Raw genomic sequence first — 11,120 nt, 5'->3', positions numbered from 1 at the left:
ACACATGGAGTCAGGTGTGCTGTGCCCTCACAGGGAGGCTGCTGCAAAGAGAAGTGCCAGCAGGGTGTTAATTTGCTGAAACCCTGAGTAAATATTTGCAGCAATTAAACTCTGTAAGTTGGTGCTTCTGCTGCCCACACTCACCTGCAGTATTGACCACAGGATCTGAGACTGTGCCTCAGCTGAGGGAGCTCTGAGGAGCCTGAGCCCTGATCTCCCCCCAGAAGAGAAGACAGATCCACGTTCTCATCGGTGACTGCAGGATTTGTCACCCTGAGGGGTGAGTGAGGGATTTCTCAGCTGCCTCTGAGGAGCTGGGGAGCAGCAGGCAGCAGATGGTGCTGCAATGCTGCTCTGCAGCAGCTTGAGAAGAGCTGCCTGGGAAATCCTTGGGAAACTCTGCCCAGCCCTGTGTTCCCACACCAGCAGGCTCCTGTTCTTCTCCTGGAGTTTAACCTGACGTCATTTTTGACAGGGATTCAAAATCTGAGAGTGCTGTGCTCTGGGAAGGGATTATTGCATGAGCAGCTCGGTGCTGTGCAGCTCCCCACATTGCAAAAAAGTCCCCTCATGCTTCTGACACCTCATTGTCATTGTCAGCCTGTGGAAATGGCCTGGGTGGGTTTCACCCCTGGCTGCCAGGAGTCTGTGGGACCCCACAGCTCTGCTGCTATGTGATATTTTTATTAATGCTGCTTGAAACAAGCGGGGATTTGTTAAATTGGCAGAGCGTGGAAGAATTGTGGTGTGCAGTGCAAGGAGGGTGAGAGAGGCCTCAGAATGGGCCACAGGGGTCACTGAACAATTTCATCCTTTGTTTTCCTGCTGGAAAGGACATGGTGTTCTGATCTCAAACAGCAAAAAAAAAAAGGGGAGAAAAAATCCTGCAGCAGTGAGGAGCTGCTGGGAGATCACCTGGGGAGAGGGAAGTCTGTTCCTAGAGTGACACAGCGAGTGGAAGTTGTGTTTCCTCAGGCCTGCTTGCTCTGTTTCTCTGAAAAACCATGTGCTCTAAGCCCAAGGGCCTCTCCCTTCCCTCAGAAGCCCTGGGAAGGGGAACTGTGCAGATGGGAAACTCCTCAGGGTGCCCCTGAGCTGTGGAGGGCAGCCAACGTTCAATCCTTGGAGACAGCACATCCTCTGCTGGGACCCATCTCTCAAAAACCAATTTATTTCCACCTCCTGCATGATGCAGGCTTGACCTGGCCCTGGAATGTGGGCACCACCAGACACATGTGCTGAGCCCTGACTCATCCTGACCCTTTCCTGCCCGTGCTGCTGCTCTGGAGCCACTTCCCAGCAGCAGGATGAGTTCACATCTTGCCTCTTGCAGAATCACACCCAGAGCGAATTCCTTCCTCTTCCTCCTTGCAGAGATCCCTGTGTCTGGCTTGTTCCTCTGCTTGTGCCCTCTGAGGCACCCAGGGCTGCTGCCTCTCGTGCCCAAGGTGTTTGCTGGGTCCTTCCCAGAGCGTCCCCTGCCACTTGTGCCCCAACCTCAGGGCTGTGCATGGAGCTCCAGGCTGGCACCTGTCATTTGTCATGGTCACCTGAGCTCCCAGCCTGCTGCTCTTGGTGATGGGGACACAGTCCTGCTGTGCTGAGTCCTTGCTTGCAAAATCACCTTTTTTTTCACTCGGCTTTATATACAAAAGGCAGCCCCAGGTGCAAAACTTGCCTGCGTTTTGTTATTTCTGGTTCTCTGCACTGTCTGGGCTCTTCCCCACCTTCCTGCAAGGCATTTTTGGGGGTGGCAGGGTCAGCTCTTTGGAGGGACACAGGGGAGCCCATCCTGGGGCTGCTCTGAGGCATTTAGCCCAGGTAAAAAGCAGATTTCACACCAGAAAGCATTTTGAATCAGGAGTGATGACCCTCTGGGAGGAGGAAGAGGCATTGTCATGCTGAATTACACCCAGCAGGGTGCAGGCATGGAGGCTGCCGGGGAAAAAAGTGACTCTGAAAAGGATGGGAAAGGGCTGATGGGTGCCATTACTCCTGGCTTGGTCCTAAAAGCAAAGCAAAGGTTTCACAGCTGGGGAATTCACAGAAGGAAAATTCAGGAGAAAGGCAGGAGAGAGTGTCCAGAGCGACAGCTTTGGCTGGCATTTGGGGGTGGAGGGATGCTGTTGGTGCTGGGATTCACAGATCAGGGGGGATAGGAATAGTTCTCCCTAAAATGTGAGTCAGTCCCACATCCTGTGGTTGAAAAGGAAAGGGATCCAAGCAGAGCCCAGGATTAGTCTTGTCCCTGTTAAATCGAAAGAGAAATTCCAGAGAAAGAGGAAGTTGACAGAAAAAGCCTGAAAATTTCAAATAGTGCTATAAAAATCTTTCAACTCAGCAGTGAGGTGGCCCAGGAAGCTCTGAGGGATTTGGTCAGAGATGAGGATGTGGAGGAGACCAAAAGGAGAGAAAGAAAGAACTAGAAACCCCTGATGATCCCAGAGGAGAATTGATGTCCTGAAGCACTGCAGAGATGGTGGCACATCCCAAGGACAGTGAGCTGGGATGGACACACACAGGGAATGTGGAGAGTGAAAGGCTGGAACCACAAAATGAATCCAGCCCTGAGGAGCAGCAAAGGGTCAGCGTAGGCAATGGGGGTGTCTGCACCCAGGCTGCCTCAGCTCTGCTCCTTCAGGGCACAGAATGAGGGCTGTTAGAGGTGGGAGTGTCCAAAAAGGATATTCTGGAGGAAATGGGGCAGAAGTGCTGTTATCCTGCTGCTCCAGACTGAAGGGATGAGCTGAGCAGTGCCAGGGTGAGGCAGCTCACACCGAAACCACCTCCAGGCCCGCAGGGGAACGAGTGAAGCTTGTCCTGGGAAGGAGTTTCCTGGTTTGCTGGTGCTTGGACAGCCTTGGAGAACATTGGATTCCACGGCAATGCTGCTTTGAGGGACACCTTGGGCTCTGAAAGGCCTCTGGGAATTGGTCCATGTGAACACAGGGCAGCTCTCCTGGGAAGGAATCTTAGCTGCAGGATGGCTGTGGAACGTGCTGGCGGTGATGCCTTGAGAAGGCTGAGCTAGAACAGAGACCAGACAGAGCTAAAGAATAAAGCAGGGATTTATTAAAGGGATCTCCTCAATGGATCCACCTTGGGCAGCACAAGAGCCCAGCCAGGGCTGCATCCAAGATGAACCAAAATGGGCACAAAATGAACCCAAGATGGACCCAAAATGGTCACAAAATGAACCCAAGATGAACCAAAATGGCCCCAAAATGCACGAGCACTCCCGGGGTCTCTCCCTGGGATCAGTTCTGCTCCATTTCCATCTTGCAGTTCATTGTCCCATTCCAGCTTTAGCCCATGCAGTCCCACCCTGCTTGTTTTTCTCTCTCCAGCCCACGGTGTTTGTGCTCCTGGGCTGAGATTTGGATCATTTGTCCTTGGTGCCCAGCTGGAGCAGGAATTGTTTTGTCTCCCTGCTCTGTGCACAGAGCTCACCATCCCCTCATATGCAGCCCAGACCAACACACTAAAGCAGCACAGAATCTGAAAAATAGAAAAGCCAAAACCTGTGGCATAGTGGGACTGGTGTCCATGGGAGCAGTGCTTGGTTTTTATCTTGGCTCAGAATCCTGCATGAGAACATTGCAACATCCCTGTGCAAACCTGCTTTCCTCTCCGTTGATTTCCAGCCTGTCCTCACGCCAGCAGCACCTCCTCCCAACCCCTGGTGCCTTCACATGGACCAGTCCCTCATTTTTCAACCCAAACCTTTTGCATGTAACTCTTTTCATGGGAACATCAGTCCTGTGATGTGTGCCGAGGGCTTTTCCCTGCCCCAGCCATTCCCAGCTCCCAAACTGGAGTTCCTATTCCTGTCATCTCTGTCCCCACCAGCAGGATCCTGCTCTGCACTGCTGCCTTGGATCCTCCTCCAGCCCTCAAGGTCGTTGGAATCCCTCTGTGTGATGTCCTGGCCTGCTCCAGATTGATGATCCCATCTCATTTTGCCTCATCAGCACATTTCCTCTGCCTTCTCCTGCTTTGTGTGCCAAGGTCATTAATGCAAATGTCAAGCAGGAAATTTTTTGAGGCAGAAACTCAAGGAACTGTGTGGGTAAGCCCCTGTGAGTGTGACACAGCCCCTTTGAGCTGAAGCAATTACCATGCCCCTTTCAGGCAGCTCTTGACCAAATTTACTTTTCACATGCCAGTCACATCTTCTCTGCCTTTGCTCATAATTTACTATCTGGCCTTAATTCAAGTGTCTTCCTGGAGCCCAGATGAGTGAAATCTACTGCATTTCCTTCAGCACAAATACCTCTGAACTTACAAAAGGCTGCTATTAGGTATGGTATTTCAAATATGTCAGGATAATAAGTTCACACAAAAATAGTTTCCATTATATCAATGTGCCTGTAGATGGAGAGTTGGGTGGCACAGAAATTTGGGTCTGCTGTCCCCATGTCCTGTGTCCTGTTTGCTGGGTGACAAACTGGCTGGTGGTGTCACCAGTGGTGTGGGACAATGGATCTGCAGCTCAATTTTATTGTTTTTTTAGCTATTTGCTGATGGATTCAGCAAATGAGAATATTGGTGATGTTTTAGCTGTTCCTAAGTGGTGTTTTCCTTCATCAAAGACACAGGAGCTGCTGTGAGGGGACGAGTCAGGCCAGGTGATCCAAGCTGACCAAAGGATTTTCCATCCCATAGAAAATCCTACCCCAGCTCTCCTGTGGCACCACAGGTGCTTCCAGAACATTCCCCAAAAAAGAGCCTCCACTGCCAGCCCCAGGTGAGACACAGGTGTCACCTGTGGGGACAAACTGGGTGGCACCAGAGCTGGACCCAGGCTGGGAACAGCAAACCCAGGGGTCCCCCATGGTCCCTTCTCCCACCTTGGTGCAAGGAGGCATCAAAACTGATCCCTCATTAACAGACACGTGGATATGATTGAAATTATCTTTATTTTAGTGTATTATTCTGACATAGTTTAAATAGTTTTTAGAAATTATTTAAAAATAATGCTTAGAAAAACAATATTTAGTTTAACTTAAATAAGTTAAATAAAATAATTTTCTCCTTTGAAGAAGGCTGGGGGTCAAATCCTCTCTGTTGTGCCGGAGTCTGGAAGCTGTGCAGGGGTGGGATTGTGGCTGTCAGCAGGGAAGGCTCAGTTTCCCAGGCTCTGGAAGTGCTTCTGGAGCTCCTGCACCCATTTTTCCTGCGGATCTGCACACAGCTCTCTCTTCTTCAGGGTGATCATACTGCCAGGACAAAACCTGCCTTGAGCTGCTGGGCTGGGGCAGGGGGATCTGAGTGCCAGCAGCAGCACCCTGAGTGTCCCATGTGTGTCCCCTGGCACCCCAGGGAGTGCTGGGTGCTCACATCACACCCCTGTGTGTCCCCTGGGAGTTCTGGGTGCTCACATCACACCCCTGTGTGTCCCCAGGTCCCCCCTGGCCCTGCTGGGTACTCACATCACTCCTGGCTTGCTGCAGGAGCTGCTGCTGTCGAACACAGATCTGACAAGGCGCTGAGGGATGGGGTTCTTCTGGTAGGTGAAGCAGCACTTGGTGGGGACACCATCTGTGAGGGCAGGGGACACACACATGGCTCTGGTGAGAGCCCAGCACAGCCTCTGCCCCCTCCAGGGATTTCCACATCTCCTGGCAGAACCCCCTCTGGGCAAACCCCAGCTCCAAACCTGCATCCCCCAATGTGGCACAGACCCCCCAACCCTCCCCAGAGCCACCCTGCCAGGGCTGGGGCTCTGCAGGAGGACACAGCGATGCTGGACTCACCAAGGTGACCTTCAGCTGGGGAGCAGGTGGCCAGGAGGAGCAGAGAGGCCAGGGTGGCTGCCAGGACCTTCATGGTGCTGTGGGCTCTGAGAGGAGCTGGGGCTGGAGCTGGGGAGGCTGCAGGACTCTGTCTGTGGCCCTGGGGCTGTGCTCCCCTTTTATCCCCATCCCAGGGGCGGGTGCAGGGTTTCAGAGAAGGAAAGTGAGGACATCATACTAGGAAATCATGCCTAAAAATTATGTTAGGATCATTCATTTTTGCTGAGCTGGAAAAGGCAGCGAAACCGCAGAAGGGGAAGCGCCGTCCACGAGGCTGCAGCTTCCGAGGTGCTCCTTGGGTGCCTGGTGCTCCCAAACCGTGTCAGGGCTCTGCAGCAGCTCTGGGGGTGCTGGCAGAAAAGCCATGCCAGGAGAGAGATGCCAGCTTCTCCCTGGGTTTGCCACAAATGCCACTTCTCACCCTGCTCCACCATGGGGATCCAGAGCGAGATCCACAACCACTGCACGCACATTCGTGCCCACTGAAAACACCAACTCCTGCTTGGACAGGGAAAATCATGAGGGAATGAGGTTGTGTCGAGCTAGAAGTCACTGTGGGCCTCACATTTGTCCCTTTTTGCTGGTGGTTGGTCAAAAGAATAATTTCCTTACTGGAAAGGCTGCAGAGACATGGAGTCCCTGCAGGTGCAGGTGCAGGGCCTGGACTCTGGTGCCCTGCTCCAGGCCAGCAGCCACCCTGACACCCTCCCCTGTCCCCTGGCTGGATTTACACCTCTCTAAGGGTTTCATTTTTTGCTGCAGCCCACCCTGCCACCCTCCCCTGTCCCCTGGCTGGATTTACACCTCTCTAAGGGTTTCATTTTTGGCTGCAGCTGACCCTTTCCTCCCTTTCCTCTGACTGAAGAGTTTCAGTTTTGGCTGCAGCCTCTCAAGGCTGAAGCTGTTGCAATAACTGCTCGCCCACTTCTTCCCAAGCAGGATCATTTAATCCAATTTAATCTCTCCTGATTTAGCCCCAGCAAGCAGAGACTCCCATGGCAGGACACAGCATGGAGGGTTGGAGGCAGAGGGAGGAGAGGATCCTGCTGGTACCCACTGGGATCAGCTCATTGCACACAAAGTCTCCAGAAAACTGCAGAGTGACTGAAAAAGAGCAGCATTTGCAATTCCAGAGGGTAATTCCCCAAACACCCCCCTCTGCTGCACACCCAAACAGAGTGAGCTGCCAAAATCATTCCTTCCTCCATTTTTTTTTGCCTTTCCCAGCCTTTTCCTGATGCTGCCACAGAGGGTTTGCAGTTACCAAGCAAACCCCAGCTTCCCCTGGCCCTGCTGCTGAACCTGCCTGGGCTATGACTAATTCCTGACTGATTCAAGGGAAAAGTCCAACTGCCCAAAATGCTGAGCCATGGCACTGCCTGTTCTTGTCCAGAAAAGCTTCCCCAGCCACCAGGTCCTGCCTGGTGTCAGCAGGACAGGGAATGGGTGCAAATCATCTCCTGGAGCTGCTCAGGAGAAGCTGGGCAGGGCTGATCTGGCCTTGGGCTGGTGGAAGAACAGGTCCAGCTGTTCCAGCTGTTCCAGCTCTTTCTCCACCTCCCAATTTTCAGCTCTTTCTGTTTCAGCCACTCTGTGCATGGGGCTACAAATTAATAAATAAATTAATAAATCCTTTGGATTTGCCAATAACCATTTGTGGTGGTTGAGGAAGGCTTGGAAAATTCACCTGCTGTAAAGGCACCTGCTTGTGACATCTCCCTGGATGCACAAAGGCAAAAGGCTCAATTCCCCAGAGTAATCCAGATCTGCATTAATTTATTCTGTTTTCCTGCCCTGCTGATTGCAAAGACACTGACAGTTTTCTCTAGAGCTCAAAGCACCCTCTGTGTGCAGAGGAATCCCAAGTTCAGGGCAAGCCAGTGGAAGTTTTTTGTGTTTTCATGACCCTCTCTGCCTGTAAACCCACAGAGATCTCCCCACAGCTCTGCCCTGCAGCCACCCTTGGAATTCTGGAATTCCCTCCTGGAATTCTGGCACTTCTCCTGCCTCACCAGGGCCAGCTGGGTTTGTGCATGGGGGAGAAGTGGGAGAGGGACTGACAGGAGGAAAGCAAGCAGGAATTGCTGTCTGGGTCCACCACAGGAATGAGATCCTGAGCTGTCCAAAGCCTGGATGGATTTTTTTCTGGAGAGAGCAGCCCTGAGCTAGGGATGAGCTGAGCTTGGCTTGGTGGGTGCCCAAACAGAGGGAAAAGGGGCAGGATGGGCAAGAGAGCAGCACTGGGGACCAACAAACACCAGGAGCAGGGTGAGGAATATCCCACAGCCAAAAAAGCCTGGAAACTGAAATCAGGGCTCTGTGGGCGCTGCAGTTTCCAAAGGATGAATTCTCATCTGGCAGGAACCACAGAAAATCTCACAATTAATAGATTATTTCTGATGGAAAAAGCAAAAACATTTCCTCTTTGCTGCAGAAGTGACTGGCCAAGCTTTCAGTTCTCCATTCAGCTGAGGGCCGGATGGGACTTCTTACTGGACGCTGATGAAATACTTTCCATTGTGACTGGAACTGAGGATATTACAGAGAATTGCACAAAAGTTCAGCTCAGCAAGAGCAGGCAGTTGGTGTTTAATTCTGTTTAAGGAATTAGATAGCAGGAACTGATATAAAGGGAGAGTGAAGAAATGACTTGTGGTTTTATTTCTCCTGCTGTGGAAGATCTCTGTGAGCAGGTGATGTTGGAATCCAGCAGAGGAACAAGAACTTGGAGGGGAGGAAACATAGGGGAAGGAGAAACTTCAGCTTTGCAAATTCAAATTTGAAAAATTGAAGAAAGAAAAAGCCCATTAGTTAATGGGGGGAGTAAAGACCCAAAGATGCCACTTCTTTTTTGGCTTGTCTGGTTATGGTTGAGTACTCAATACCACCAAAATTTTGTGCACCCAGGAAAGAAAAGTGAAAAAAGAACAAATAATAAATAAGGAATAATAAATAAGGAATAAATAAGGAAGGAAGAGGCAAATAATGAAGAGGCAAATAATAAAGAGAACAAATAATAAATAAGGAATAAATAAAGAAGGAACAGGCAGTTGAGGCAGGTGCAACCAAAACAAAAAGGGCTACAAAGATTCCCATAAATTGCTCCTGAGCCAGGCTGTGGCCTTCTCACCACCAGATAAACTCACATGGGGAGGAGGAGCAAATACGGCACTGGTCTCACAAAATCTGATGATTTTGGCACTGCCTTGCATGAGTATCCCAAAGAAAAGGAGGGAATTAGGTGTGAAACCCCCTCACCCCCTGGGGCTGTGCAGAGGGACCATCCCTGACTGAGGGCAGGACAAGGGGGAGCAGCAGGGACAGTGTGGGGCCAGAGCAGACCCCAAATTTGCTGAGTGCCAGGATGAGGAACCTCTCCCTTTGGGCTCTTATCCCAGAAATAAGGCATAAGAGGAGAATCCCAGAATATTATTGATCTGGAAGGGATCCATCAGCATCATTAAGCCCAGCTGCTGGCCCTGAGGCAGAGGATGCTCTGGGGAGCACCAAAGGGATCAAAGCAACCTCTGCCTTCCCCAAGGCAGGAACCCACAGCAGGAAGAAATGAAAGTCACCGCCGGCACCTCGATCCCGTGCAAGTGCAGAGGAAGCCACAGGGGTTGTGCAACGTCCCCCTGGAAGTGACACTCATTGATAAAAATGCTGCAAAGGGCTCCTGTGGCTCAGGGTTGTGGGGAGAGCACGTGGCAGCCTCATGAGCTGGCCCTGACCCCACTGTGTGGGGTTTTCTGGGAATAACTCTGCTTTCAAAGCACAGTTCCTACAGCAGGCCCTGCTGATGGATTTGTAGCTCGAATTTCCAAAAGTTCCTTCCCTCCCTGAGGATCCTGTGGTAAGACCCCTGTCACATTCATATTTTTGGAAAAATCCCCTTGCCCAGGATTCTTCTCCTAGGGAGCTGAGAAGCCTCAGAGAAAAAGGAAAACATTATTATCTGATTTGCTTCTCCTGTGTTTTGCTGCTCTGGAATGTGGTTGGAGATTGTTTATCCAACGTGTGAATTGTTGGATAAACAATTGATAAACTTGTTAAATTGATAATTGATAAATAATAAATTGTAAATTGATAAACTTAAGTTGGATAAACTTAATGACCAATCACAGCCAGCTGTGTCAGGACTCTGGAAGAGAGAGTCACAAGTTATTCATTATTATATTTTAGCCTTCTGTCTGTATCCTTTCTCTATTCTTTAGTATAGTTTTAGTATAGCATTAATATAATATAATATAATATAATATAATATAATATAATATAATACAATACAATACAATACAATACAATACAATACAATATAATATAATATAATATAATATAATATAATATAATATAATATAATATAATATAATATAATACAATATAAATTAGCCTTCTGAGAACATGGAGTCAGATTCATCATTCCTCTCTTTCATGGGGGTCTCAGAAAATACCACAGACCCCCAGCCCAGGACAGGTTTTCAGTGGTCAGAGTGGCTTTAGCACCAGACTGAGAGGAAGAATGGTAGGGAAAAGAACAACCTCTCCCAGGCAGGAAGCTGCAGCACACCTGGCATTCCAGAAAATCCCCCTTAAATTAATTCTTAAATTAATTAAATTAATTAAGGAATTATTAAACATTTCTGTGCTGACAGGCACTGATCCCCAAGAGAGCACTGCATTTAACCTGAGGCTGTAGAGAAGGCTTCCAAAATTGAACTGAGATTATGAGGTGTGTAGTTTGAATAGAAATGTGTAATGTCACGTAGTAAAAAACTTAGGGTTTGAAGTTTTAAATATAGTAAGATATATAAAACAAAATTGAAGTTTTAAGGCAAAAGCTAGTCCTTCTTCTTCTTCACCTTCTTCTTCATAGGTTTGAGTGGTACTGTATAATTAAATCAGAAAATCCTCATTGTGGGCCACGAGTAATTAGTTGCTAAGTTAAAAGTAAAAATAATTTAAGCGTCATTTTTTAATTAGACAGTTTGTCCTTAAAAAGCTTTGGAGAGAGAGAGAGAGAGAGAGAGAGATACAGCTTCATTTTTAGTTTATTTTTAACTCTCCATTTAGTTTCTTTTTGGTGCTGCAGAACTCACAGTTTGTAAGACTGTAATATAAATAAGAATTAATAAACATCTAAGTCCAAACAAAAAAATACCATCCCACACATTTAATTCCAATCTTTAGTGGGATCAGAGGGGGATGATGTCCATCCTTCCTGCAGGGGGGTGATTTGGCACTGCAGCCACACGTGCCTGATGCCCTGGGAAGGCTGGCCTAGAACAGAGCTAAAGAATAAAGCAGGGATTTATTCAAAGGATCTCCTCA

At 49.2% G+C, this 11,120-nt stretch overlaps 1 protein-coding gene across 1 annotated transcript; it reads right to left on the bottom strand.

Annotated features, from left to right (window-relative positions):
* Positions 1–4,900: 4,900 nt before the first annotated feature.
* On the bottom strand, positions 4,901–5,895 carry LOC118694229 (C-C motif chemokine 3-like). The gene is made up of 3 exons (XM_036395235.1): positions 5,757–5,895; positions 5,433–5,541; positions 4,901–5,219 (listed from the first exon to the last, which is right to left on the bottom strand). The coding sequence occupies exons 1-3, from the start codon at positions 5,827–5,829 to the stop codon at positions 5,126–5,128; spliced, it is 276 nt and encodes a 91-aa protein (XP_036251128.1). The 5' UTR covers positions 5,830–5,895; the 3' UTR covers positions 4,901–5,125.
* Positions 5,896–11,120: the final 5,225 nt, after the last annotated feature.

Source organism: Molothrus ater, chromosome 21 (genome assembly GCF_012460135.2).
Source record: "Molothrus ater isolate BHLD 08-10-18 breed brown headed cowbird chromosome 21, BPBGC_Mater_1.1, whole genome shotgun sequence".
Classification (NCBI taxonomy): Eukaryota; Metazoa; Chordata; class Aves; order Passeriformes; family Icteridae; genus Molothrus; species Molothrus ater.
The sequence above is the reverse complement of the archived record's forward strand: the minus strand, read 5'-3'. Positions and strand labels throughout refer to the sequence as shown.

Excerpts from the sequence above, each read along its gene's own strand:
- LOC118694229 (XM_036395235.1), bottom strand. The coding sequence starts at position 5,829 with ATGAAGGTCCTGGCAGCCACCCTGGCCTCTCTGCTCCTCCTGGCCACC. Across the intron at positions 5,542-5,756 it reads CCCAGCTGAAGGTCACCTTG|ATGGTGTCCCCACCAAGTGC; the intron begins GTGAGTCCAGCA and ends CTGCCCTCACAG. Across the intron at positions 5,220-5,432 it reads TGCAGCAAGCCAGGAGTGAT|TATGATCACCCTGAAGAAGA; the intron begins GTGAGTACCCAG and ends TTGTCCTGGCAG.